General features: G+C 39.2%; 1 protein-coding gene and 1 long non-coding RNA gene across 3 annotated transcripts in view; one reads left to right on the forward strand and one right to left on the reverse strand.

Moving 5' to 3' along the window:
• tncb (tenascin Cb) overlaps positions 1 to 11,725 on the reverse strand; it is a 44,431-nt gene extending 32,706 nt beyond the window's left edge. The window contains exons 1-2 of the mRNA XM_053228787.1: positions 11,435 to 11,725; positions 167 to 721 (exon numbers count right to left, since the gene is read on the reverse strand). Coding sequence (XP_053084762.1) covers positions 167 to 638 — 472 coding nt within the window. The 5' untranslated portion in view covers positions 639 to 721; positions 11,435 to 11,725. The remainder of the gene's footprint in view (positions 1 to 166; positions 722 to 11,434) is intronic.
• Positions 11,620 to 24,985, forward strand: LOC117595932 (uncharacterized). Of its 2 annotated transcripts, XR_008300822.1 has the most exons (3): positions 11,620 to 11,736; positions 14,981 to 15,066; positions 22,472 to 24,985. It is a non-coding gene; the product is annotated as an uncharacterized LOC117595932 (long non-coding RNA). The 2 variants fall into 2 exon arrangements; XR_004577121.2 differs by lacking the exon at positions 22,472 to 24,985 and having other exon boundaries at positions 14,981 to 16,693.
• The last annotated feature ends 1,543 nt before the right edge of the window (positions 24,986 to 26,528 follow it).

Below are 26,528 nucleotides of genomic sequence, written 5' to 3' on the forward strand. Positions count from 1 at the left end.
ACACAAGGCAATCCTAAGGTTATAAAATCACAACCATAGACTGTAATAAAAGAATGGTATTGCATAAGATAAGACCACTGACAAGACAATTTAGACTATGAAGGATGCCAAGGTCAAAAAGTGTACCCTGACTCTTCTCAGAGGATTCTAATTTAATCATACTCACCTGTAACTTGAGCTCCACAGCAGCCAGCTCCACTGGTACACTGCTCCCTCAGACTAGACACTTCAGCCTCCAGCATCTCCAGCCTGTTTAGGAGATCTTTAAGGTCTGGCATGTGGTTATCACAGCCACAAGCCTGCTTGGGTATATTAATTCTGTGTGTGAAGACTATCTGGTTTTCTCCATCCACAGTGTGCTCAATGTGCTGCTCAGAGGGGACAGACTTGGGCTTCATTTCCGACCCTCCAGGTGAATCCAGGTCCACAGAACACAAGGATCCAGTTGGGACATTGATGTTGTATACATGGTTGAAGACCACTGGTTGTTCTGGATTAGGTAAGGTCATGTTCTCGGATTTGGCTGGCGTTAGTGATTCTCGTCTGTGCCTGATCACTTTCCTCAGCAGGCCAGCCATGGAGAGATCCAACAGAATGGCCATAGTGACATAGGCCAGAAGCAGGCCTCGCATCCCCATGATGACACACTCAGTCTGACGCTTGATTCAGTAAAGAGTAGTGTAGAAGAAGGTACTTTTCTGTTTTGGATGGAGTTTTAGAACTGGAATTTAAGACAGAAAAGGGGGAATGTCATTTCTTATGGGACAGCATAAGTGCCAAGGAGTTTGGGACAGCATAGTGCCAAGGCATCCCAGCAAAAATAATTGATCTTAGACAACTATCTGTAAAAAGACAACTCAATACATTATCAGGTTGCAACAATCCATATCAGTGACATGGTTCACATGGCAGGGGACACACATTCTCAGCTGCCAACCTTAAGCTCTTTCTTCTACATTTCCCTCAGGAATTACTCTGGCAATTAAAAATGGAACAGGAATACATAAACTTGTGTTTCATTACCTAATCCTGTGTGTGTCTTCTGACACTCTTCTGTAATCACAAAGCAGGCAACACTTGCATCTAGGCATCTAGTCCCTCTCCTGGCTTGGTTTTCCATAATCCAAGATGACAGATTAATACTGGTATAAAGGAGACATCTGCAGTGCCCCCAATATCATGGCTGGTTAGGGTTCATGCTACTCAGCCTTTTCCTACTGCTCTCCTGACGAAGATACAACCTCACATAATTCTTTCTTTGTAAAAATAAATAAATAAAATCTTTCCGGGCTCAGAGGACATAGTTCTTTTATGAGCAATGGTCTGTTGGAAAATTATTTGATATGAATTGGAGACATTTTGGATTTTTGGAGATATTTTTCATGTTCCTCCTTTTTTATAATGTGTTTTTTGGGACAAGAAACATACCTTTCTGCAAAATTTCTGAAAGGGAGCATAAACTTGAATTTCCATAATATAGCTGGACATGCTCCACAGAAGTTCTCAGAGGCTTTTTTTGAACACTTTATTAGATCTTTTTATGAACACTATATTAGATCTATTTAGCATGGTTTTAACCACCTAGTAAAATGGGTAATGCTATGTTATTTTGCCAACCTATTAAAAATCATTGCTGTTTAATTCAAATACAATGATATGACATTTTTTTAGTATGAAACTGACTTGCAATTAACAGTTACTCCTAAAACCTGCCATATTTTTAATAACCAATATGTTTACAATATTTATTCTTTGGTCTTTGCAATCCAACCAGATTTCTGTTATTTGATCACATTTGTACACATTTCTACAGAGATCATATACTTTTTATAATCAGAACCTTCCCTGTGGCATGTGTCCTTCAACTACAAAGGAGTGATATATTGTGGTTAAATAGCTGACCGAGACAGCGTAGATGGTTGACACACCTGTTCTATTCACAGCTAGTGAAGTCAGCTGCAGGTAATATGGTCTAAGAGGCAGAGCTCTGAGCACAGAGTCGTCTTGACATGTGATTAGCAGGAATGAGAAAGATCCCATAGCTGCACCACACATCCCTGATTAGACAGACAAGGATGACTGCCCCTGTGATAGAGAGCTAAAGCATTCTGATGATGGATATTCCTTGGACTCTCAAGGGTGTCAGGAACAACCCCCACCACTTGTGCCTGTTTTACACCTCATCCCTAGGATTAAATCAACAAAATAGTCAGAAAATTTCTTTGTGTCACTATTAGGGTTTTAGTTCTGGGTAGATAACTGGCTTCTTAACTTTGAAGCATAATTTTTCCCACAGGAATTTGAAGAAGAAGAAGCCCCAAGATACTCTTTGTGACTGCATTTGCCATTTCCAGCCAGCCTCTGTTGTCAGAGCTGCTATATGACAGATGAATACCGCAAAGTTAAAAGATAACAAGGAGCTTCTTGGAAAAATAAACGAAAAGCCATTCATCTGTGCCAGAAAGGAGTTAACAAGGCTACGGAAAGTTTCCAGTGGTTATGAATGAAAAACCAATAGTAGTAGCAGTACTAGGGCTTTTTTTTCCAATGCTGAGAAACAGACAAAGAAATCTTTCCTTTTTTTCAGATCATCATGAGGACTGAACCATGGCCAGAACATACTTTTAGATGGAACCAAAACAATTACTACTTTCTAACTTCCTGCTGCTAAGAAAGTTGGCCTCCATGTATTGTATTCACTAGAGCTGAACTTAGAAGCACTTATTCTTAGCACAGTATATCTGTATTAGCACAATATATCAGTATTCATTCAATGTTGTGTTGCTCCTTTATTTTTATGACAGCAGCTGGAAAAGGAAAGAGTACCTCACACAGAGACCAAATGAAAACTTTAATACATCGTTAAGCTTAGGTATAAAAGTTAATTAGATCTAAGCTCTACTGGCCACGTTCTGCTGTAATAAAAAATATTATTTGCTTAACTTGCAGGTTGTTAGGTTCATGAAAGGAAGCTAGTTTTATGGTAAATAAGGTGATACATTGTGCTCAGGGAGCATCACAATATATGAATAATTAGCAGTTATGCCAACAGCTTACTATTTCGTCAGGTAGTTACTAGCTTTCAAATGGGGATAGATTTTGTAACCATAGAGAATGGAGTGGAAAAGTTTATATGGGCTTTGCTAAGTGCAAGATTAAAGAGTTATTGTGTGGATAAAATAAAATCACTCTCAATGGCATCGGTATCTCAATAGCTATTATAAAATAGATTGGAATTACTCAAACAGTTCGTGAAATGGCCAGATGGAAAGGCCTCATGCATAAATTATCGGATGGGAAATGAAAGTCTGGTGTAATTTGGGGTTAGTCAATGCACCTCGTCTGGGATTTTTTTTTTCCCTGGGCTTTTTAATGCACCACAGCACTGATGCTTATTTCATACCCATGGTAACTCTTATACATTGTATTTTACAATCTGTAAAAATTACTAAATTTATATTAGCGTATCCTTGTCATATATTAAACAGAACATTACATAGATAAATTTAGGATCATTAAAAAGCTTAGTCAGATTAATGTTGATTACTTTTCTATAACAGCATCTCAGACAGTAGTTTTGGCTGCTAGGTTTATATAAATGTGCTCTTTTTAATATGTTATACAGAAACTTGTATTGTGGGCACAACACCATATGCTAAACAGATTTTAAAAACATTTGTAACCATTGATATGGTGATATATTCTGTAAGGAGATGTTTATTATAGCATATAGCATGGAAGGGGTCTCCAGCTATTGGAAAATGATACCACCCCATTGTTGATTATTTTCTTCTAACCACACAGACAACCTGTCATTTTTTTTTATTCCTTATGTTTATATACATATGTAAGGAACTGTTTTTATTTTGAGCAGAAATCCAACTGAAATGAAATTATTTTGTAAATGTGCTTTCCCTCAGTGATTGCTTTTCTGGTGCCCGTCTTACAGAAAGTGACCTGTTTTGTGCGGCGCAGTTTTCTAATTTGTTCTGGGCGGCTGATGATTGATGATAAGGCTTTCCACGCTCAAAGTAATTACATACCTCAGGTGAGAACTAGTGGCTACTGAAATACTGATATACCGCACTACAACTCAATCTTATTAGTACTTATACAAAACTTTTAAGTGGTATTGCCCATACACAGATGCTTAGCAATACTGGATGCAGTTTTGTCTATATTAAATATGAAAAGTATTTCTTAATCTGATTTTAAATGCTGTGTTTTCATGCACTCTAAAAACTGTAACGCATGGTATACATTCTTGATAAGTAAAAAATAAACCAGAGGCATCATCATAGCTGCTTGGACATGCAGACCTTCAAAAAGCAACATCATATTTAATGTGACAGATCATCCTACTGTATAAAATACTGTAAATGTTCAGTTATGTGGAACATCAACCCCATGCTGTGGTAAAGAAAAGCGTCACAACACTTTCTGTCTGAAATCGTCAAGCTCGCTTGGTTATGTAGGTCAGCCGTGATAGAACGTGTCTTCTCTTAATGTGGGTCACAGGCAGTGCTGAATGAAGTGGTAATGTCTGGAGATTTTAGTCACCTTGAGAGATACAGATTGATACAGATTCACTGACACTCACTGTAAAAGCAAGAAAAAGTCAAGTCATAAAGAAATGTCTCTCGCAAAGCAAGTGTGTATGCTATAGACACTACAACTGGGACATAAATTTAAGAATACTTCATAGTTCAATTCCCGAAGCAGTCAAGGTCAAGTTTAAGCGCAAGGACTGAGAAGGCTAGCTTAGTGCCAACAATGAAACTGGACATATCATAATGAAAAGCTATTTCAGATATGAGAAACCTACTTATCTGCCTCACAAAAGTCAGTTTTTATTGATCTGCCAACCCGGAAGGTCACAATCGGAGACAGAGTGCTGCTGTGGATAGAACCATGATTACGCCTCCTAATCATCAAACAAAGAGATGGATTTCGAGGCTAGCTCATAACGCTGTCTGCCTGCGTGTGTGAGTTTGGATCGATGGCCCCGCGAGCAGCACTTGCTCATATTATCGGTTCATAAATGGATTTTCAAGTTGTCAGTCACCTGAGAAATGAGCATGGAGTTCCTAGTGCAAGGTTCTTTCTTTTCTTTTCTTTTTTTGCTCTCCATTTTCCTTCACTTTTCCTTTATTTATACGTTCTCACTTTTTTTTAACTGTCTGGCTGGTAGTCTTTTTTCTTTCCATATTACTTGAATATTTTCTTCACTGTGTAAATATGGAGCAGTGAAAAATGAAATATTATGTCTGTAAGAAATAAGTACAGAAAGAAATAAGAGAGCGCTGATATATTGTTGGTTTGCTGAGATTTAGCTTATGGGTTGCAACAGTCCACTGGCTCCAAATAAGTCTTTTCAGAGCGGGTGCCAATTCGTTCTTGGCTCTTTATTTTATTTGGCTCAATGTGCTGTAGAAAAGGCACTCATTTAAACCTTGGCTGGTGTCCAGTGGCCAGATCGAAGAAAATGAATATCTTGGGTGATGATAATCATGCATAAGCACATACACACACACACACACACACACACAGAGAACTACCCACAAATACAGAAGCTCTTACGGCATCAGTTGCTGGCTTGAAATGAAAAATAGTGAGATGAGTAGAAAATCAACAAATGTTATAAATTCCACTATAATGCAGTTATAAACTGACTGAGTTCAATGTCAGAATTCCACAACAAATCAAATCTTTCTTGTTTTAATAACAAGTAATCTAATTTACAAAAATGACAAGCCACAGAGACTGAATACTATGTAAAAATATTACACTATTTTCATACATGACATATAATTCCCTGGAGGTTACAGAACATTTTCCGTCTGCGCAGTAACTGAAAGTGAGTGAAGGCTGTTTCTCAGCATGGAAGGCTGATTTTCATGCCAGCCAAGCCCCATTTATAGAGCTTTAATGATGCTGGAGGCTCAGATGGCATCGATAAGCGGGTTGGTGTGTGCGCACATGTGATAAGAGGGTGGGTGTGTGGAGAAAGAGCTGCGTTCACACTGCTCCGAGAGGTCTAACAGCTCGCTGACATCACTGCGCTTTACAATAGCAGTGTTAAAGCTAAGCTAAATAGATTGGAGGTTGAATGACTTTGTGAAGGAAATGGAAAGTAAAACTTAGGACTTAGAAAGTTAAGAAGACTAAATAATAGGTTTGCTTAAGGGAAGGTAGTCGAGTTGAATCCAGATGCCTTGACGTCTGGATCTGTTGGCATTTCAGCATCAGCACTTAAGCAATTTGACTGACGCCAAGCCTCTGCTTTATATTTCTGTCTATTCATCCAACAAACATTCTGACAAACTGGATACTAAAGACGTGTTGTAGTTTATGGTTTGTCATTTGCAGTGAAACTGAACATGATCGAAACAAGCAGCATATCTACTTTAGACATAATGGTGAAACAGATACAATTGACACTAACCATGACCCTGGAACTGAGGCTAACCTTTCCTGACCTGAGACCCATGTGCACCTTAAATTCATCCCATATGGTATAATTAGGAAGGAACATTTGTTACTTGCAGTCTGGTTTTACCTAAAAAGCCATGGTGACCTTACGTTTATTAGCCTGACCCCCTGAAGCAGCCGGAATAGCAATCCTCAGATGTTCTGTTTACAACACAACCTATCCCCCTATTTTCAGAAAACTCATAACACAACAGCCTTTATTATGCCTGTTCCCATACCTCTTGCTTTCATTTACAACCCAAAGCAGTGAGCATAAAAAACTACAGTTCTCTCTAATTTGGTTGACAAGGACTCTTGTAGTTCGGGTCTGTACTCGTCGTCCTGGAGAGCAATGAAAACCGCAAGGGAAGGAAACCTTCCAGATGGGGTGACTGTGAGAGGATCAGGTTTCTCTGCCAGGTGAAGTCAAATTTCTGTTGAATTTTGCATGCAGTTCTTTTCTAGCAGGAGTATATATGTATGTGTCAATACACCAATATTAAACACCAAGGGTCATATTCATAGCTGAGTTAAGCATGCTTAGTGCGGAGTTAATACTGAAACTGTGCAAAATATTTTAATGTGCTCGTCAAGTGCTATTTTATAAGCTGCAAATAATGAAGGTGAAAGCCATATTGGTAAATTAAACCAAACTTGCTGGGATCGATATGGTAATTACTAGGACTAGCACTAAGATACTAAGGATCTATTAGATGTTTATTTCAGTGCTTGCCCTCTTCATATTTCTATATCATCATATTCATTTTTTTATTCATTATTAAATGATCAAATCAAACTGCTTTACTAAGAAAGAAGAATGCCTTTGCTTCTTTAATCTGCGGAAATCTAGAAGCTATCGAAAAACCCTGTCTCCGGCACTTAGATGCATGCACCACACACAAATGAATTCCATAATCAGAATGAATCTGAAATTCAACTTGCGTAACCCATTTCTGAATACACGTAACTTTCCCTGCATAAATATTGACATAATTTTTGGATTCCAGATGTGAACTCTGAATATGGCTCCAAGTGATTGCTAGATATACAAATTTCATAACAGCATTACACATAATGTAACTCTCTCTCCAATGGATTCCTCTCCAGCTCTTCAATCTTGCCAATATGATGATTTAAGGAAGACGGATTACTTCCTGTTTGCGTGAGAAGTGAGGAATTTGCTGTTCAGCACTTACAGATAATGGAGCGTTCACTCTCAGTCTGAGAACTGTGGACAAACGCTTCACTAGTCTGACTCCACAGCTGCGTCTGTTCATTTCGGAGCTGGAGGACTTTCTCTGTCCTTGGTCCTGGTTCTGCTCCTTTGAGCTGCACAGCAGTAAAAGGCAATGACTCCGGCATGCGTACAATTCCGACTACGGAACAACGCGTACACTTATCAGAAACTTGCACCATGGCAAAAATGTCAAGTTGACAAGTCGAAGGAGACTTCCTGGAGGACTTTACACTCAAAAAAGGAAAAGGTGATGAGAAACACATGCTGCTTCAAATCACCATATTGCAGTATGACAATTGTGGGGTTGTTCAAGGACATTGTAAAAAAAAAAAATTCAATTTTTGCCAGCTGATATGCATCTGTGAAAACCCGAATGTCCAGAATTAACTTTACTGCCGCCATCCTGACAGGAAAACACCCGTTTTCCAGCAGCTGGAATGTTGGCTGTGGGGTGTGGACATCTGTTTTGCCTTCTGTAGCAAAGGCACAAAGTTTGACACACATCAGGACAGAGAACTCCGTCCCTTTAGGTCAATGAACTCTGAACGACAGGTCTAACTGTACTCTGTGATTAATCTGTATATTTCCAGACTAAACTGTCTGCTGCTTTTGTCTTGGTCATGTAATGGTGCACATTCCTGTTAGAGGGATCACTGGCACTGAGTCAGGCATGTGTGCTCATCTTTTGGATCTCAGCAGAACAGACACTGGCAGTATAAAGAGCTCTGAGTCGGCGGCTTTTCGCTAGACCTCTTGCATTAGCATCAGACAGACATTAAAACCATCTGGAGTTTTACTCATCAGAGCGTTTGAGGAAATCTTTGTTCATGGATTCTCATGAATCATTTAGAGTGCCTTTGTGGCTAATTTTGGAAGAAAAAAGTGATTTTTTTATAGACTTTATAGTCTGTCTGACATGAAATGAGATGATCATGATCTAAGCAGTGACTTGTACAACAAGGCCTGAATACTATCATGTGAAGTTAAGGCTCAACAGTTTTTGATTAGCAGAACGTTCGCTGAATATTAAGAACTTTTGGTTCATTCTTTGAAGTTTTTCCAACATTTAACACAATGATGATATGAAACTCTGTTTGAGCAACTTTCTAATAACATTGTTAAGCAAACCATCATCACACCAGATGGTTTTAGAACACTTCAGGAACCTAATTCTTTGAAATATTACATCCTGTCCTTCTTAGAACCTGTTAAATCCTTACAAACTTCTAATAAAATAATGATACCATTGCAGACATCTTTGGAATTTGATAGTTTTTGAAAAACATGATAAGGTTCTATCTAGCATCTAATAAACCTCTGCTGCTTCATTTTGGGAGAACCATTGAAGGTTCTATGTAGAACCCTACATCACAAGGATCCTACAGCTTCTGGATGCTAGATAGAACCTTACTGGATAGTTTCAGAAAAAGCCAATGTCTAGCATCCAATAGGGTCCCCTAGTGCTTCCTTCTGGAAGAACTCTTGAAAGTTTTATGTGGAACCCTACATCAGATGATCATTTTGGGTGCTAGATAGAACCTTTGGTATATGATATTTTCAGAAAAAAAAAACAAATGATAAGTTCTGTCTAGCATCCAAAAGGGGTCTCTTGGGTCACTCTGGAAAAACCCTTCATGGCTCTACATAGAACCCTACACCAGATGACCCATTTGGATGCTAGAACCTTATAATTTCTTATTTGATATTTTCAGAAAAAACAACAACAAATGATAGGGTTCTATCTAGCATCCAACACACCTCTGGTGGGTCCCTCTGGAAAAACCCTTGAAGACTCTATGTAGAACTGTACAACAGAGGGTTTTTCTTCCAGAATAGGTTACAGGTAGAACCCTGTTAGAAAGTTTGAACTGTTAGTACCATGTGTTCTTTCCAAAGAACTCTTGAGTAACCCTCAAGCCTTATCACTGTACCTTGAGATACTCATTTAAGTTACAGGTTCTTCAAGGGTTCTTTGATTGGTTAACAGTTCTATCTTTTTAAGGACAAACTAAAACTGGGTTATTTATGTAATCGTTTTCCTCAAAAGTGTATCCTTGTGTGTAAATTTGTAAGGTTCCAACAGTTGTGAAACTGTTGGAATAAAAATGTACTACATGTGGAGATTTTTTGTTCCCTAATGTACAGTGATCCAATTATCTATGATCCTCTACAGGTATGTTCCTCTAACTAAAGATGGAAAAGACACAGCATTTCAAGTTCTGCCTCAATGACACATTTATTTATCACCCCAGTTTCTTTTCTTTTTTCTTTTTTTTTTTTTTTTTAATCATGAGCAAAGACCACTCTGGCACAAACATCTGCTCTAAATGTATCAGAGTGGCTAATGCTCTGATGCTAGCAGCTGTTGAAACAAAGCCTGCTTTCCCATTCGTCTGTACCCAGTGTCAGTGAATGCCCTGTACATAGCACCAATAAAACATTCACAGTGTGTGCCTGGGAATTGCCCCTGGCTGGCTGGCAGTCATAATCTAAACTCTAATCATTAGATCTGAGAAGTTGAGTGGCAATAATGACAAAAAAAGCAAAACTGATGGACATGTGCCATTCATTCATCTACACATAACAAAGAAAGACTAAAATATAAGCTGATATGGGTCAAAGATACCTTTTGAGATGTTTCCAAAAGTCCAGAACATATTAACATTGTTAAGTATTGTATGACATCATTATATCATTACACACTTACTTCTTACAAAGGTGTCCAGGAAAAATTATGTAGGTTCTAAAGTAATCTTCATTCACAATTTTACCACAAATTTGAACTCTGTGGCATATTCTTAATATATTTTTACTCTCTTTCTAACCTTCATCTTTGACCCATATACAGAACTGACATTTAAAAAGATTCAATTCAATTCAATTTTGAATACAAATATATAGAATGTGTGAATGTCTATAGAACTGTGTGAGCAGCTCTACATACGAATAGCAAGTTATCTGATGACATTCTGTCTCTTTAAAATGAACCCGGAGATCCTGGGGGTCTCTGTCAGAACCCCCACCCCTTCTCTCTCTCTCTCTCTCTCTCTCTCTCTCTCTCTTTCTCTCTCTCCCTCACTCTCTCTCTTTCTCTCTTTCTTTCATAGAGTCACACACAGTGGAATGAACACTCTCTCTCGAATCTCTCCAATAATGATGCCCTAAGCAGGCAGGGCATTCGTACTGTCTCATTGCCGTGAAAGGATGTGAGAGGAGAAGTGGAATCTGACGCCCGCTGTTTACCGGGAGCTGAAAAGAGACTAAATAACAGTGCTAACACTAACCAGCTGACACTTTCCTGGCATGGATGAGCAGCAGAGAAAAATCCAGATGCAGATATCCTGGCAGGTAATATACACTGGCTAACCCAAAGTGGACACTGTGCATGCATTCACTCTTATAAATTAATAAATAAGTAAATAAGTAAATAAATAAATAAAAACCTTCCCTTATGAACCTTAAAAACCAGTCTATATCTTCTATCACTCTCAAGTATATCAAATATATCACTCAATCATCAATCAATGCAATGTAAAAATATTAAAGCATGTGATATGTATACATCCTTTAAGTTTTTTGCAATGGATCTAAGTAATCACAATACCATTTAGAACAAGATGTCAAGACATCAAGCAACAGCAAAGTGGAAAAATTGATCATTTTTGTTCACAGTCACTCAACACAACTCTTACAGGTTGACATAAATGTCAGTAGCTCTGCACTTACCTTAGTGTCTGAAATGATGCGCTCTTCTTTATCTACTATGTGGCATTCAGTGAAATATTAAAAAAAAAAAACTTCAAATCTCTGCAAAGCTTCTTTTTGGGACTTTTTTCTGTGTGCTGTCTTGTTTTCCCTAGAGAGATGCAAGTTGTGTCATTTCTCTCTCTCTCTCTTTTTTTTCCCTCTCAGCAGTAGTGATCCACGGAGGCAGGGAGCCTGCTGGCGCTGCAGCCGGAGAGAGGGAGCCAGTGAAAGAGAGAGAGGGAGGGAGAAGTCCCTTTCTCTTAAACAGTAGACACTTTGCGGTCAGACCCCACTCCCACCTACCATTCTTATATCACCCCCTCCTCTTTCTCCTCTCCCTCCTTCTTTCTCCCTCTCTCTCTCTCTCTCTCGCTTTCTCTCACTCTGGAAGCTGGAGAACTGAAACGGGATGCCTCTAGGCTGAGCTGCATGAGAGAGAGTCAGAGTGTGTGAGAAAAAAACGAGTGTGGGGGGTGAGAGAGAAAGATTTTTGGGAGAAGGAGAGCTAGTGGGTGACAGAAAGTGCGTGAGAGAAAAAGTATAATGAGAGAGAGAGGCTATGTGAGAAAGGAGAGAGAGAGAGGGTGTGTGTGTGTGTGTGTGAGAGAGAGAGAGAGAGAGAGAGAGAGAGAGCATTAAGCTACAAAGTGGAGCAGCAAATGGTGGGAGGAAGAAACCCAAGGCTGCATTAACATACATTTCAGGATTAGAATAAACGAGGGGTGAAAAGAAGAATGAGCTTGTCTATATGTCTATGTGTTCGATGACGGTGATGACACCGCCAATGACAGGATTTGCATGCCGATCAGCATAATCCCACTTCCAACAGCTCAAAGAGAAAAAAAAATAACAAACAAGTCATTTTAGTCAAGGTAGATGTTCCGGAAAGCTGAACTGTTTCTACCTCAGAAGGGCTGGACTGCAGCTCTCTGGTGCGCTTCTGTAAACACACAGCACTTAATCAGAGTTCTGAAACCCCTCCAGCATCTCACACACACACACACGCACGCACACACACACACTGCAGGTAGAACGGAACCCCAAACCATGCTGGCTTCAATTACCATCCCACGCGGTGCCCCTCCAGTTCTAGTAAACAGGATCCCCGGTTGAAATAAACTCACTAACAAAGACGCCCCACACTCTCGGTTCTAAGCTGCCAAGCAGAAATGCCCTTCAAAGATTTCCAATGAGCCTAATCAGCTCTGGCGATGATGACACTCTTTGGGTGGGGGAAATCTGACCCTGGAGCTTTTCAGTGCCTGGAATGGGGGTTGTGGAGACCAGAAGGGTTTTCCCCATGGGAAGAATTGGAAATGTGCTCTCTGATGAGGGAACTCAAGCTTGATCAAAACGGGCTTGATGGGTCACATGTTGCTGATGATGTGCACCATCCATGTGGGATTTTAATCTGGGATTCATTTTGGAGAAGATGAGAAACCAGGATGCTGATGGAATTCACACCACTCTTCTACCAAATGATGCAAAGCCTGTGCACATTCAAGCTCAATTCATATCAATGCCAAACAAAGAAAATTAGAACAATATTGTCTCTCAACAGGGGAAGCACTTCTAGTTCTTCATCCTCTCATCCTCTCTTACAGTTTTCAACCCACATATATCACACTATCATAATAAGCCATGTCTCCTGCTAATGGCCAAACTCACACCAAAAGAAGAAGTTGACAGTATTCCCAACGTTGTTTCACACCACAGTAGACCACCTGCAAGAATGACTGGTTGTTATTCTGTGTGTGTGAGTGTATGTCTTCAGGGGGAGGTAGACAAGTTCCCTGCCCTCATAAGAACACATAGCAGCTCTTTCCATCTGTTCCGCCTCTCACCTTTCTTTCACACGTTCTCTCTGCCCTCGTCCTTCATGAGGAACCGTGTTCAGAGAAGCACGTGCCTCAGTTCGTCAAGCTTTCCCAATGATTAAGGCATTCAGAGAAAGACGTATCCTGCAGTCCTGATTTCCCAAATGACAATGTTGCTCACCTCCTCCCCCGTTTTCCAATTTCTATAGCAGGTGCTCGCTTGCGTGATCCAGGTTTATTCACAGCAGCACTGACAGATAATGTGGGTTTTACAGCGAGACTAGGTGTGAGCTTTGCTTCTCAACTGCTGAGACCTGATTTCAACAGTTTTCCTAATGGCTTTTAAAGCAAAATTCTTGATCCCAACGAAACAGGCCATTATGCAACCATATATTTGTGATGCACTTTAGCAAAACAATTACTATGTTAATTTTCTTCTACATGGTGTTGGCCATAACAAAGATCCATCCACAGGTATGTGTCTTAGGGGATAAAAAAGGTTGTTGAGTTCAGGCAGTACTTTTTCCTCCCTGTAATTGGTGGCAGTCCACTGAAAGAAAAGCACAAGGGCTCGACGGGTTGCAAGACACTTTCTGTCAGTGCTAGTGGGATCTAATTATAGGAGGAAGTGGCTCCTGCCTAAGGCATAGTTGAGTGTCAGGAGCCGCAAGACTGCAATAAGAGAGCAGAGGACTGGAGGGACGTGGCCTCATCTCGCAGGCACCCCGGTGACCTGCACAGACCTGTTTACCTCATTAAAAATGAATTCCCAGGTAATATTGGCATTTCTCCATCCTCCCTTCTTCCCTTTTCAGCCTTGTGGTCATCCATTATGCAGCAGGGAGCGAGAGACGGGTGAGTTAACGCAAGAAAGGTCATTTGGCCAGTTTGGCTACAGAAACCATCACTTCCTGCCACATTTATTACCCCAGTGTTGGCTCAAGTGCTCAGATATTAACACTAATGGTCTGTTTAAAGTGTAAAGTCTGCAGACAAAGTAAAAAAATTGACTCTCCGCAAAAGAGGGCCATGCCTTTGGTGAGTTAAAGAAAGGAAAAGTGATCTATCGGGGATTTGTCATTCATAAACAAAGACAAGGATGAAAAAAAATTGAAAAATCAGGAGTCACATACAGAAGCAAAGAGCTATTTCCTGCCTATATCTCCTGCTTATTAGTCCTACAGAGGCTAAGCAATAAATTGTCATTAGGTTTAGACTAATGAAAAACAACCTTTATTGGATCTACATGGAAATCTAAGCTGAAGAAAAAACAACAGAAGTAAAATGTATAGTATATGGGAAAGATTAGCTGCAGACCCAGGCTTAATTGCAAAGGCAGGGTAAAACAGACTGAATGATGTCCTGGACCACACACAGGTCAGCAACCTCTGTGTATGTGTGTATAAAAAGCCTGTAAATTTCTGCCAACTGTGACAGGAGATTAGAACTTTACTGTGACCCCTGTGACCTTGCGAGCCTAGCGTTCCTCAGGCTTGGGGAGCTTTATCTGCTTCCATGGTGCTTCCAGCTTTTCATTAAAGCACCATGAACTGGTGAAATCGCTGCATGGAGACCCATAAATATCACAGATTAATGACCACGGTGTGGATTTGCACCACTGAGAACATGAAGCTTCACTGTACATAACACGCGCCATCATTTTTCCTGCCTTATGAAGGATCTTTTATTCTTTTCCATTTCATCATAGGGGGTGGAATGAGGTCCAGGACTGCTGAGAACATCTCTAACAATGGATCATGGTGATTTAAGGAAGTCATGAGTACAATCCTGTGGGTAAAGTGCACATCTTTCTTTCTAATCATGCTCTGTATATTTTTGCAAAAGTGAAGATTTAATGTTTTTCCCTCACTGAGATAGAGATGCAATACTTTAAAGCAAACAGGGCTGAGCTGAACACACAAAGACAAATAAATGATTTCCTCTCAAATGGCTTGCAACAATGGCAGCTCAGTGAATGAGACCTTTGGGCCAAAAATGGAAGTGCTGAAAGAGAACTGTATTGTGAGGAATGAGAAAGAACTTAGTAGTTACTCCTGATAACAGTTCCCTCAAGCAGTCCTGAGACATCACTGACCCTTGTCCAAAGTAGAGCCCTTTTATAGCAATCCTATGAATAGATCAGACAGGTTTAAGGGCAATAATTCATCCATGTGACAGCTGTGTTTAACAACAGTGGGATCTGATTACTGTAAGATGATCGAACAAGATGTCTTCGATTGAAGCTGAGAGGAATTTGAGATGCAATATTATCACCTGCTCAAGAAACTGGCCCTAGGGACTGGAAAGCGCCACTTAATCTGATGAGGGCTGTGAAATGTGGGCAGAGAGAGGAAGGAATGCAGGAAAAGGCTGACCTGAGGGACCTGAGACCTGACCTTGGGTCCCAGGGACTTCAACAAATGAGTCAACTGTGATGCTGCCACATAGCTTTGGTGAAAGTGGACACTATGGACCAATAAGACACCACTGTGTCATGGAAAGCATGACTCAAAAGACAGTGACTAAGAACTTTTGCCTTGATTTTACATAAAATTTTGATGATCTGTTTGGAAGGACCTTCCAGCTTGTCCAATATTTCTGTCTCATACTTCGCTCTGTCTTTCTCCTTCCACACTCTTATCTGATTTCATTATGCTATGGCTAAAAACCAACCAGATAATCTGAAACGTCACTATTCTACTGTAAGGCAAGTTGACTGGCACCTTTTGTGACTTCTAAGTCAAGGACATGAGTCTTGCCTTTCTCTCCTTAATCCATAAAATAAACAATGTAATACATCACAATATGTTGGCATGCTGTGGCATTTTCATCACAGCTACGCAGTCATTCTTTTCAAGTTAGCCACCGCATCCACACTAGGACAGACAGATTTGTTTGTAGAAGCCCTTCGAGAATACAGCATGTCTCTGGCAGAATCGAGAAAGATGCCATATCTCTTTGCACAAGCGGTGGAAAGACAGGCAGGCTGGTTGATTTATTAATGCCATGCAGGTAAAGCCTCGGAGCTGAGTGTCAGGGTGTATTTCTGGTGAGATTAAGATGTCCCGGAGGTTTACAAGCCGCAAACTTGTTTTCAGCTCGACAGCCACCACTGACAGCACACTGTAAAAAGCTACACAGAGAAGCTTTACAATGTAAGCGATCCTCTTGCCAATGAGGCAAAGTACACAGCAATTCACTCTGATTACAGAGACTACCTCTGTACACTGAACTATGGCACCTGCTATTTAAAAAAAACACAAGTCTTAAAAGATTTAAAGAACATGCTGAGGTTGCTGAGTTCTCAGCAGGGTTGAAGATTTCCTGGATGGTCTCATTGAGGAAGCGGCTTTTGTGCGTCTGTTTTCCCCACCCTGTCTGTGGCGAGAGTCATGCCCTCCGTGCCCTTTGTCTACTCGCTGCGATGCATCTCTCTGTGACTGAATGGGATAGCCAGGCGCGGAACAAAGAGCAGATCAGGGCTCTTTACTGGGACAGAGCAGCTTAGCCAAGGATATAGCCCCCATTGCTGTGGAGCACTTGGTAGCAGTTTCCTTTTAATGCTGACCTATAGTCGACTCCCCTCAATCAAACCTGTGTGGTCACTAGTATACGATGGAATAGACTTCAGATCAGGGTTAATATTCCACTTCAATAAACTTGAATTTATAACCATATCACCTTAAACCGTTAAACTTCAACATAATGCTATTCTTTGAATAATAATAAATACATGTAACATTGTACTAACTTATACAATAGCACTGTTGAATGCTCGATTCTGAATGGTTAGAAAGTTATCATATCCTTATGAACAACTAACACAGCAACTTCTGTGGTGGAACCTCAACATAAATGGATTACAAAAGAATTACATGTAATTGTTGATATGGTGAAGTTTTCTATGTTTGTTAGAATTTTTGGAAGGAGTCTCCAGTGTCAGCACTTTGTAACAGTCAGTGGTAAAGTTTTCCGACACTGACATAATTTTTTAGGACAGAGGGCTTTGTGGTTTCTTGGTAAAAAGCTGCATTTTGTGTCTTATTAACTTCACAACTGAGAAAAAACATAGCTGGTGAGGGAACAAATGTGTATAGCTGTTATAATGTAAGTGATAATGGGAACTTGTTTTACGGATGTTATACACAACTATAAACAAATAAAAACTATGACTATGTCATTCATTAATAAATAAAAAGTGTAGTTGTCTAATTGTTGTGATATAAAAGGAATAAAACACTTTGTGACCTGTAATCACTTTGTGACCTGTAATCAAAAACTCATTTTTGATTATTTTCCTCTAACAGCACTTTCCATCATGATTTCTTTCTTATTTGATGCCAGACAAATGTTGATTGTGTTTCAATGTGTAGACCTAAATCTCTGATTTAACTAACTACATTGGTAGTTAGTGATGTCACTAGTGCTTTAAATCAAGTAACCAGTAATTAATTCAACTATTTAATGGAGTAGGTGGAATATCGCTTATCATTTTTGTAATGTACACAAACAATGAACAAATGACTCAAGTAGGTTACTTTCCAATGAGACCAAACTATCTTGTAGCTTTTTCTGAGTCTCTATTGCTTGTAATTTGAAGAGTAAAACAGGCTTTTCATGAACTGATGGATACTTCTTGTAATCATGCGATAAGAAAATTTGTCCTTGGGGTAGGGCTTCTTCTGCAGCCTAGTAAAAAAATATACATACACATATATATATATATATATTCAGGTTCACACACTCCTCCTACCTGTGTTTCACATAGCAGTCTTCCAAGAAGCCAGATAAAGCTAAATCTCCAGAGAGACGTGTGTGAGATGGATGCTGATGGGTCTATCTGCTGCTTTTATTCAAACAATATTAAGACATGAAGAAGTTGTGTGCTTTTTTAAAGCAAATATAGATGGATATGTGGCTAGAGATTGATAGTATTCTTAGTCCTAGCATGAAGACAGAGGATTTTTCCATGGAGACTGTGGATAAGAGCAACTGACAAATGCCATAAATGTAAATGCAAATATGTACTTGAAGAGAATTATGATATACCACATAGTGAACAAAGGAGTTTCAAAATTTGTATATTCAAGCATTTATAACGTCAAGACTAAAAATTAACCCCATAAATGCATTTATGATAACCTCTTTTGCCAACTGGAATGACCTCAATTCCCTGAAATGTCATTTTTCAATATAATAGCTTGTCATTCAGAGTGTCTTCATCTTTCCTTCATTTTTTTCTCATCCCTCCTCTGAAATTTCGAATGAAAATTCCTTGCTTGGCAAAGCCATGTTGGTATGCTCTCTCTCTCTCTCTCTCTCTCTCTCTCCATCTATTTCTTTTTCCCACAATCCTGACCTCCCATCCTCTCTCGTTCTGCTGCTTATCACCACTTCCTTTCATCTGCACATCACCATCCCTGTGTCAGTAATCCTGCAGGGTGTTAAATAGAGGACAAGTCACGCCTCAGCACCACCAACCAGGACTGGCAGCTCTCTTTTTCTCTCTCTCTGCTGCGCACACACACACACACACACACACACACACACACACACACACACACACACACAGAGTGTGTGTATTCACACATAAATGCACACATACTAGAGCATGCTTGCATACACAGCACACATGCAAATATAGCTTATCTCTGAAGACCTGCAACTTGGCAGTGTTTGGTTAGGTAGCAGTTGGTGTTCTGTGAATAACTCTTGACTCTTATCCAATTTTTTAAATTAATTTGAGCGGGTTTATCATATTCAAACATTTATGCAGTACTATCTCTGCCATATAATTATGGCCAATTTTAAACCCTTATGTAACTCTGTAAGGAATGTGGAACTTTTTATGAAAAATGACACTGCAGGATATACACTACATAAAGAAAAATATCAAAGGAATAATGTATTATTATTATTATTATTATTATTAAAAGATTATCCAACATTTATCATTTACTACACACACAGCCTCAGATCTCTCTCACGTTATATACTGGAAAGACCGGTATACATTTCTGCAGTGTTAGCTGTTTAATGACATGAAATTCATCAGAGGTGTACTCATCCATGGAAATGGATGGAAACATGAAGATAAATGAGAATTTCAAAGCACAGACTACGCAGTATAAATGATCACCATCACATTCCATTTTAGCCTTAATGATCTCCTTCCTTTCAGCAATAAATGGAAGTCGGCATTAGCTTTAGGTTACTTCATAAACAAGTGCAAATACAAACTACATCGGGTTGGAGTTAATTTCCACAAATGCATATTATCTGATAATATATCCTATACAGAATATATACAATAATAACTACTGGAGAAAAAACAATAAAGTCATCTTCACCTTCACAATACTGTAGCATGACAAGGTCAACTCATCAAAATGATTGAATACGCTATTTTACTGCAATCAGGTGTGAAGTAAAGCTAAGGTCGTGGAGTCTAAACCTATGAAATTTGACTAAAGAGTATTTCCATTTGCAAATTCATTCTTTCTGATCAGATCCAAATGTCTACATTAGAGAGTAAATGAAGGTCCATGATGGATGCTGAGTTTATCATAACTATGTTCCACACCATTTACACAATAAATCCGTTTGCTTCCAGACAGCTTGTCTTGCGCAGCCTCTACTATGTGATCTCACCAGATCAGATTTACACACGGAGCCAGAAACTCAATAAATTTAACCTACAAGCAGCCAAGGTCAGTGTCTGAGTATTTGGTACTTCAGAAAAGAGCTCATTCTGTACACTGACACTCTTTAAGTAAGTGACCCTGCTGCTTCTTCACAATAAATACAATATATAGCCAAAAGTATGTGGACAGCTGACCATCACACCCATATGTGGTTCTTCCCCAAACTGTTGCCACAATGTTGGAAGCACTCAACTGTATACAGTGTCTTTGTATCCTATAGCATTATAATTTCAAAATGAGGTGCATGAAGACATTGTTTGCCAAGGTTGGTGTAGAAGAACTCGAGTGGCCTGCGCAGAGCCCAACCTTTGGGATGAACTGGAACGTAGGCTGCTTTTCTGGCCTCCTCAAAAACTTGAAAATTGCTGTTCACCATTCAGTCTAACAGAGCTAAAGCAATTTCCCCTAGAAAAACGGGCATAATTTCAGGATTGAGATGTTCAAAGCTACTAGAGATATAGTATATCCCAGTTGTAACTGCAGTCAAAGGTAATTCTACCAACTACTGCCCTGTTCTGCATAATACTTATACAAGGAATGAATGTCTGTCTTTTTTTTGTTTGTTTGTTTGTTTTGTTTTAAATAAATCTTTGTGACACCTTCAAATGTTAGTCATATTGTTTGGAGCAAATGGTTAAAAAGTCAATTCCAGGTTGTAACACTATAAATTATGGATAAATTCAAGGGAGTGAATATCTGTGTAAGGCACTGTAATATTAATAATAGTTGTAATACTAATAACAATAATGAAATATTGTTAAATAGCCTTTCAATATTAAATATCAAATAATTTAAATAGATACTTTTAAGGGGTAAAGATCATAACTATAAAGCGAACTTAGAGTTTAATGTAAAAGTTGAAAACTATGCTTTCACGTTAACAGAATGTTTGTAAGTCAATGTTTTCCTGATTTCGTCTTGTTTCCATTGTCACCATGCCTTTACACTGTCATTATAAAAAGTCTTAGCTAGCTGATATTGCATCTATATTTCCTTGTTGCCTAGCAACTACTTTACAGTGGTCATATCATGCATGTTAATGTGTTCAAACAGTGCTGTGTGTTCCCTCTCTTTGTGGTATTCTCCACTTAGGAAGTGGAAATGTTCTGATAGATCAGAGTTCAAGCTGTGACACAATGTTGATGTTTCGCTAAATGGAAATTTGGTTTGTGGTTGATGTGAAGTGTAATTACAGTGTAGTTTTAGTCGTATGAAATCTTGCCCACATATCTGAGGAAACTGTTAATATTCCCAACAGTGTTGTTTTCTTTCCACTCTCACTATAGCTTGACATTGTCTAAATAAAAGACTATTCTAGCCATATGTATTTTCCAGTTGCCTAGCAACAGCATTTTCACAACTTCGCAAATGAGGTCGAGTGTAGTTTCTCAACATGGCGGCTCATGAACGTTAGGTTTGCAGTCAATGCTAGGTGTCAGTTTCATATATTTTTTTTAAATAATTTACCAACACTTGTTAGGAAAATGGAGGATATTTCTGACATTTTTACTCCTTTCCATTCTCTCGAGTGTTGTGACACAATGATGTTTTACTCAGTAAGGCAGGCCATAAATGTTCGGGTTTGCAGTCAGTACTAGGTATAATTACAGCATATTTTTTTAGTTTACAGAGCATTTTCATAATATATTATCAACACATCTGAGAAAAATGACCATTTGGCCAACATTTGGACTCATTTGCGATGTCTTGAGTGTCGTGACACAATGTTGTTTCTAAACGTAGCAGCTTATGAAAGCGCAGTTTGCATTCGATGCTAGGTGTAATTACAGTGTATTTTTATTTCTACAGAGTAGTTTCTGAATAATTTACCAACACATCTGAGAAAAATTTACATTTCCAATGTTTAGCGCATTTCCACTGTCACTCTGCCTATATATCTTTCATATAAAAGCTAGACTTAACAGCTACATGATATCTAGCTTTATCATAGCCTCAGTTATTATGCTCTGCTTCTCTATTTCCCATTTGTCTAGAAACAGCATTGTCATCATTTTTGCATGTATTGAGGTTATGTATTGTAATGTAATGTTTCTCAATATGACAGCCCATGAAATTAGGTTTGCAGTTGGTCTAGGTGTAACTACAGCATATTTTTAGTGGTATAGAATATTTTCTTAGTAATTTACCAGCATATTTGAGGAAAATGATGATATTTATGATCTTTTTGTCTCTATTATCTGTCATGCTGCCTTTACATTGTTCATATAATGGCGAGATGATAGCTAGCTAAATAATAGCCTCAGTGATTAGCTAGTTCATGCTCTGCTTGTTTATTTGCCAGCTATTTAGAAACAGCATGAAGTTTCATTTCAAAGATGTGACATCAGTTATTATTATATCACATTTTCAAACCGTTGCAGGTTATTTTTGTAACCTTTTTCATAAGATGTCAAGTACATTACTGAAAGCTTCAATGGCATTCACTGTTATCTGAGTGCAGGCAGCATTTCTAACCAGTCTTCCTTTGCCTACAGGTTTAGGGTCAAAGAACAGGCGGTTGTTGAGGGTCATGCAGTGGTGGCTAAGGAGCCTTCAGGACCTTTCATCTCAGCTTGGCTTGATCGTATATCTCCATATGACTTTGCTTGACGATTACCATAGCAGCCATAAAGAAAGTCTGTCCCTGGAGAAGAAAACCTTCAATTACAGAATCTGTTGTGCTGTGCTTTTTAATAGCAGCTTTCACAATAACTAAGTCAGTGCTGAGCCATGGAGAGAGAGGAGTTCTGCAACTTCAAACAAACGGACAGCTGCAGGGCAAAAGGGGTCACAGGAGAGGGCAGGAGGAGCCTTGGGTAAATGAAGGCAACGTCACAGAAGATCTGATGAGGTGCTTTCAAGAGAGTCTGTGAGTGATGCTTCAAACATTCATTACGGGAAGGCAGATGGACAAAATGGATGCACCATTAGATGGATGCAAGATGAGGTCAAGATGCACAATGCGCTGTGGCATTTTCAAAGCAAGCACCAAGATGGACAAATATAATCAGACAAGAAGAGCAACCTGCCATATGATAAATGATCAGATGCGTGAAAACTTACATTAGAGAAAACAGTGCTTGGTACCACAAATTGCAATTGGTGTGTTTTTTAATTCTTTTTAACCTCTCGAAGGTTTCTGATTTAAAGGCACCAGTCTTGCAGGTGTGCTGCTTTACAAATGCACACCGTGTAGAAGTGGTACATTTTGTGGCCCGTCATCAAAACGTTAACAATGTTTGTTGCAAACAGAGATGTGCTTGAACAGCACCAGGTGTCCACTGCTCCCATTGTGCCTTTCACTTGTCCTTTTTGCCATCCCTGCAGCCATTTTATTGTACTCCCTCCTTTCTTTCTTCATGTCCTCACTCAGAACATAAAATTGGCTCCAGGCACCTCAAGTGCCAATCACTGCTATTGTTTGTGCTTACGTTTTCTCCAGAGAAATTTCAACGTGCAATTACCGACTGAACACTTTCTAGCGGTAATGCTCCACAAATCCCTAAGAAATCCCACCGCACCAACAGTGATGGTTTACACATCTAATCCTGTATTAGTAAGGATTTTTTTTGCACTCTGTAAGTGATAGTAAAACCTCCAGCAGAGTGATGTTACATTTGCTTTTCCCCCACATAACTGCTCTTTTTTCCCTTTTACAAAGCAGGTGGTAGTCGTAGAAACCCTGATATGTTCACTTACAATAAACGAACAGTTGAGATTCCTGCCAGGTCCTGGCTGCCTCGTGGAGTGTTGAGTCTGCTCTTTATTTTTTATAACCCACATATGCTTCTTGAAAAAAAATCAACCCAGCCTCATGGCCTTTGTATGCAGTATTTTTGCAGTGCAGCTTGCCATTGTTCTGCCAGTTCGCATCTATATGCATCTACATTACATGTACGTGCGAGAGAAAGTGGGAAAAGCGTGTAAATGGCCTTCACAAATGCAAATGCATGCATTCTCAGAGATGTCTGAAGAGCAAAAACATTCTCTACAGTTTCTCAGGGGAGCATACATTAGAAAAAAAGACAAATAGGCCTAGCATAATTACATACATTGCAATGCAATCTTAGACTATCATTAGAGAGTATTCATCATGTGTATTTGCTCTTGCTTATTCTCTACAGAACACTGTAAATTACTAGCACATACCTTTTCTGAATCTTTTGGTGCAACAGATGAATTATTTTATTTTATTTTTATTTCCTACTAGTACAAATTACATGGAAAATATGTAGAACATGATAAAAAAAAGGCAATTGTTTAAACATTCACTTCAGCACAAGTGTGTTATGTGGCTGAGAAAACTGCATTCTGGTGTGAAATGTTTATCTGTGTTTACATGGACCTCCTGTCAGTGTTTTTATAGACACGACCCAACACCTCTTCACTCTGCTCCCATCTCAGTTAGTTTGAAAATGAATTCATAAGTGCCCAGATACATGAGCAAAAAACAGGAAAAAACACGCCTCCAAAATACGTAATGACAAGAAATGTAGTGAATCCCAGGAGTTAAGGGAGCAAAACTGGCCATGCTTTCTGGGTGGGATGGCATACTCTCTCCTGTCAATCACAGCAACAAAAGCCAATCATGGGTGTCTGTGTGATTGTGTATGTGGAAGAGGGTAGATAGCGCTTTCCAGCAAGTGTGTTACACTGCCCTGTGACGCAGCATGAGCAGCAGTTTGAAAAGACATGATTGGCTGGCTTCATACGTCTCAGAGGAAGCATGTGTTAGACTTCACGCTCCCCATTTGGTAGCTGTCGTATGATAGTGGAGAACTGGCTGGTGGGTGGGAATTAGCAGGTGACCAAAATGGGGGAAAAAAAAGAAATGTAATTCATCTAGAAAACTACCATTTTTCAAAGATGAAGAAATTTATTACTAGTGAAGGAGATGAATTTGGACACAGAATGTTCCTCCTTGATATGTATGTGCATGCAATATGTATAATGCATTGAACTGTTCAAATGGCTGGCTTTACATATCAAATAAAGCAGATACTATTTTATCACAGAGAGCCAGGTATGTTAATGCTTTGATGGATGAAATACCATCATTGGAATTTATTTAATGCTAGATACCTACATCAAACCTTCTTGCAGCTATCAAGGCTAACTAGCTAACAATGGGAATGATGATCTGCTGAAAAACTCATGAGAGCTCATTACAAAGACATCTCAGCTGTGCTGTAGTTCAGGTGAAAACCTTGAGCATAATTCATAAAGAATGTTCAAACTCTGCAAAAGTGGCTTTCACCACACCACAGCTTGCGTTTTGGCAGTAAGGACTTTTATCCGACTCATATGACTCTTTATCCGGCATTCAGACAGACGGTCCTGCCAGAACCAGACCTGCTGAATCATACTCCTTCCTTTTTCCATTGTACATAGTGAAAACGTTCACCAAGCACTAGCCCAGCATCCACAGGGCTTCTGGCTGCTTAGCAACACTTAAGCAAGAGTCATTAATCTCAAATTTCCTTAAGCTGAAGAAAAACAGGATCTCCTCATTAAGCTCCCAGGCTTAAATATAAATTTGAGAAAAATTCTTTGGCTACTTTGCTACTCCTTGTTGGCAGCAGCTCAATAAAAAACCTTTATTTTTTAAATAACATGTTAGAAAATGTGGCAAAAAAAGATGAGAAAAGAGCTTTCTCTTTGTATAGCTCTCTTGAGATGCTACACATGCTGGCATCATATATTAATTTCTCTCACTTTACAGTCCTGCCGCTGTGTTTATGTAGTGAGAGAAAAGACCGCATGGAGCCGTGAGAGGAATTATTACAGACAAGACTTTGGTACAGTAATAGGGAGTCAAGTTAATTTACTCCTCAAGGCTGTTGCTTATCCTGAATGCGTTTAAAGACACAAACACAAATATCTACAATCCCAGGTGACAACTGCATCTCTGGTTCTATCTTGCTAAAGCAATACAGGATTACAAATAACAGTGAATCTGAGAGTACTGTGCTTCAATTTCAAATATACCTGTATTTCATGATAAATTATTCCCTACACAGTACTGTCTATCTTTATAAATAAAACAGATCTATATCATTGGACATACTTCAAAGATTTGCTATCGTCTACCTTGGGTTCCCACCACTTCCTGGCCAGGTCACTCAGTCCCTGAACACTAGAAAAAGGCAGTGAAAGGTTACAGCCTTGTCTGAGAAGTGTAACAATTTATAGCAGCTAAAGTCCCTCCTGCATGTTATAATATATAGCCATCTCCTGGAGACCACAGGAGTTCATTGTGCCAAAATGTTGAGGGCCATTTGAATGAAACAAAGAGCCTACACTGGCCAATTCAGAAAATAATTTGCAATATATTTCACAATAAAATCTTTATAGAGAATGAAATCATCCTTTTAGATGATAGCCCCTACTGAGTCTGATGTAAAAATAAAACTAAACTTGACTCAGATACTGAACACAAGAACTGGACTGTCAGCTAGGATTATTGGACTTTTATCACAAATCAATGTACTTTTGTCTGCAAATTTGCCAGTTGGGTAACATTGCTGCATCACAGCTCCAGTGTCTCTGATT

Source organism: Pangasianodon hypophthalmus, chromosome 24 (assembly GCF_027358585.1).
Source record: "Pangasianodon hypophthalmus isolate fPanHyp1 chromosome 24, fPanHyp1.pri, whole genome shotgun sequence".
Taxonomy (NCBI): domain Eukaryota; kingdom Metazoa; phylum Chordata; class Actinopteri; order Siluriformes; family Pangasiidae; genus Pangasianodon; species Pangasianodon hypophthalmus.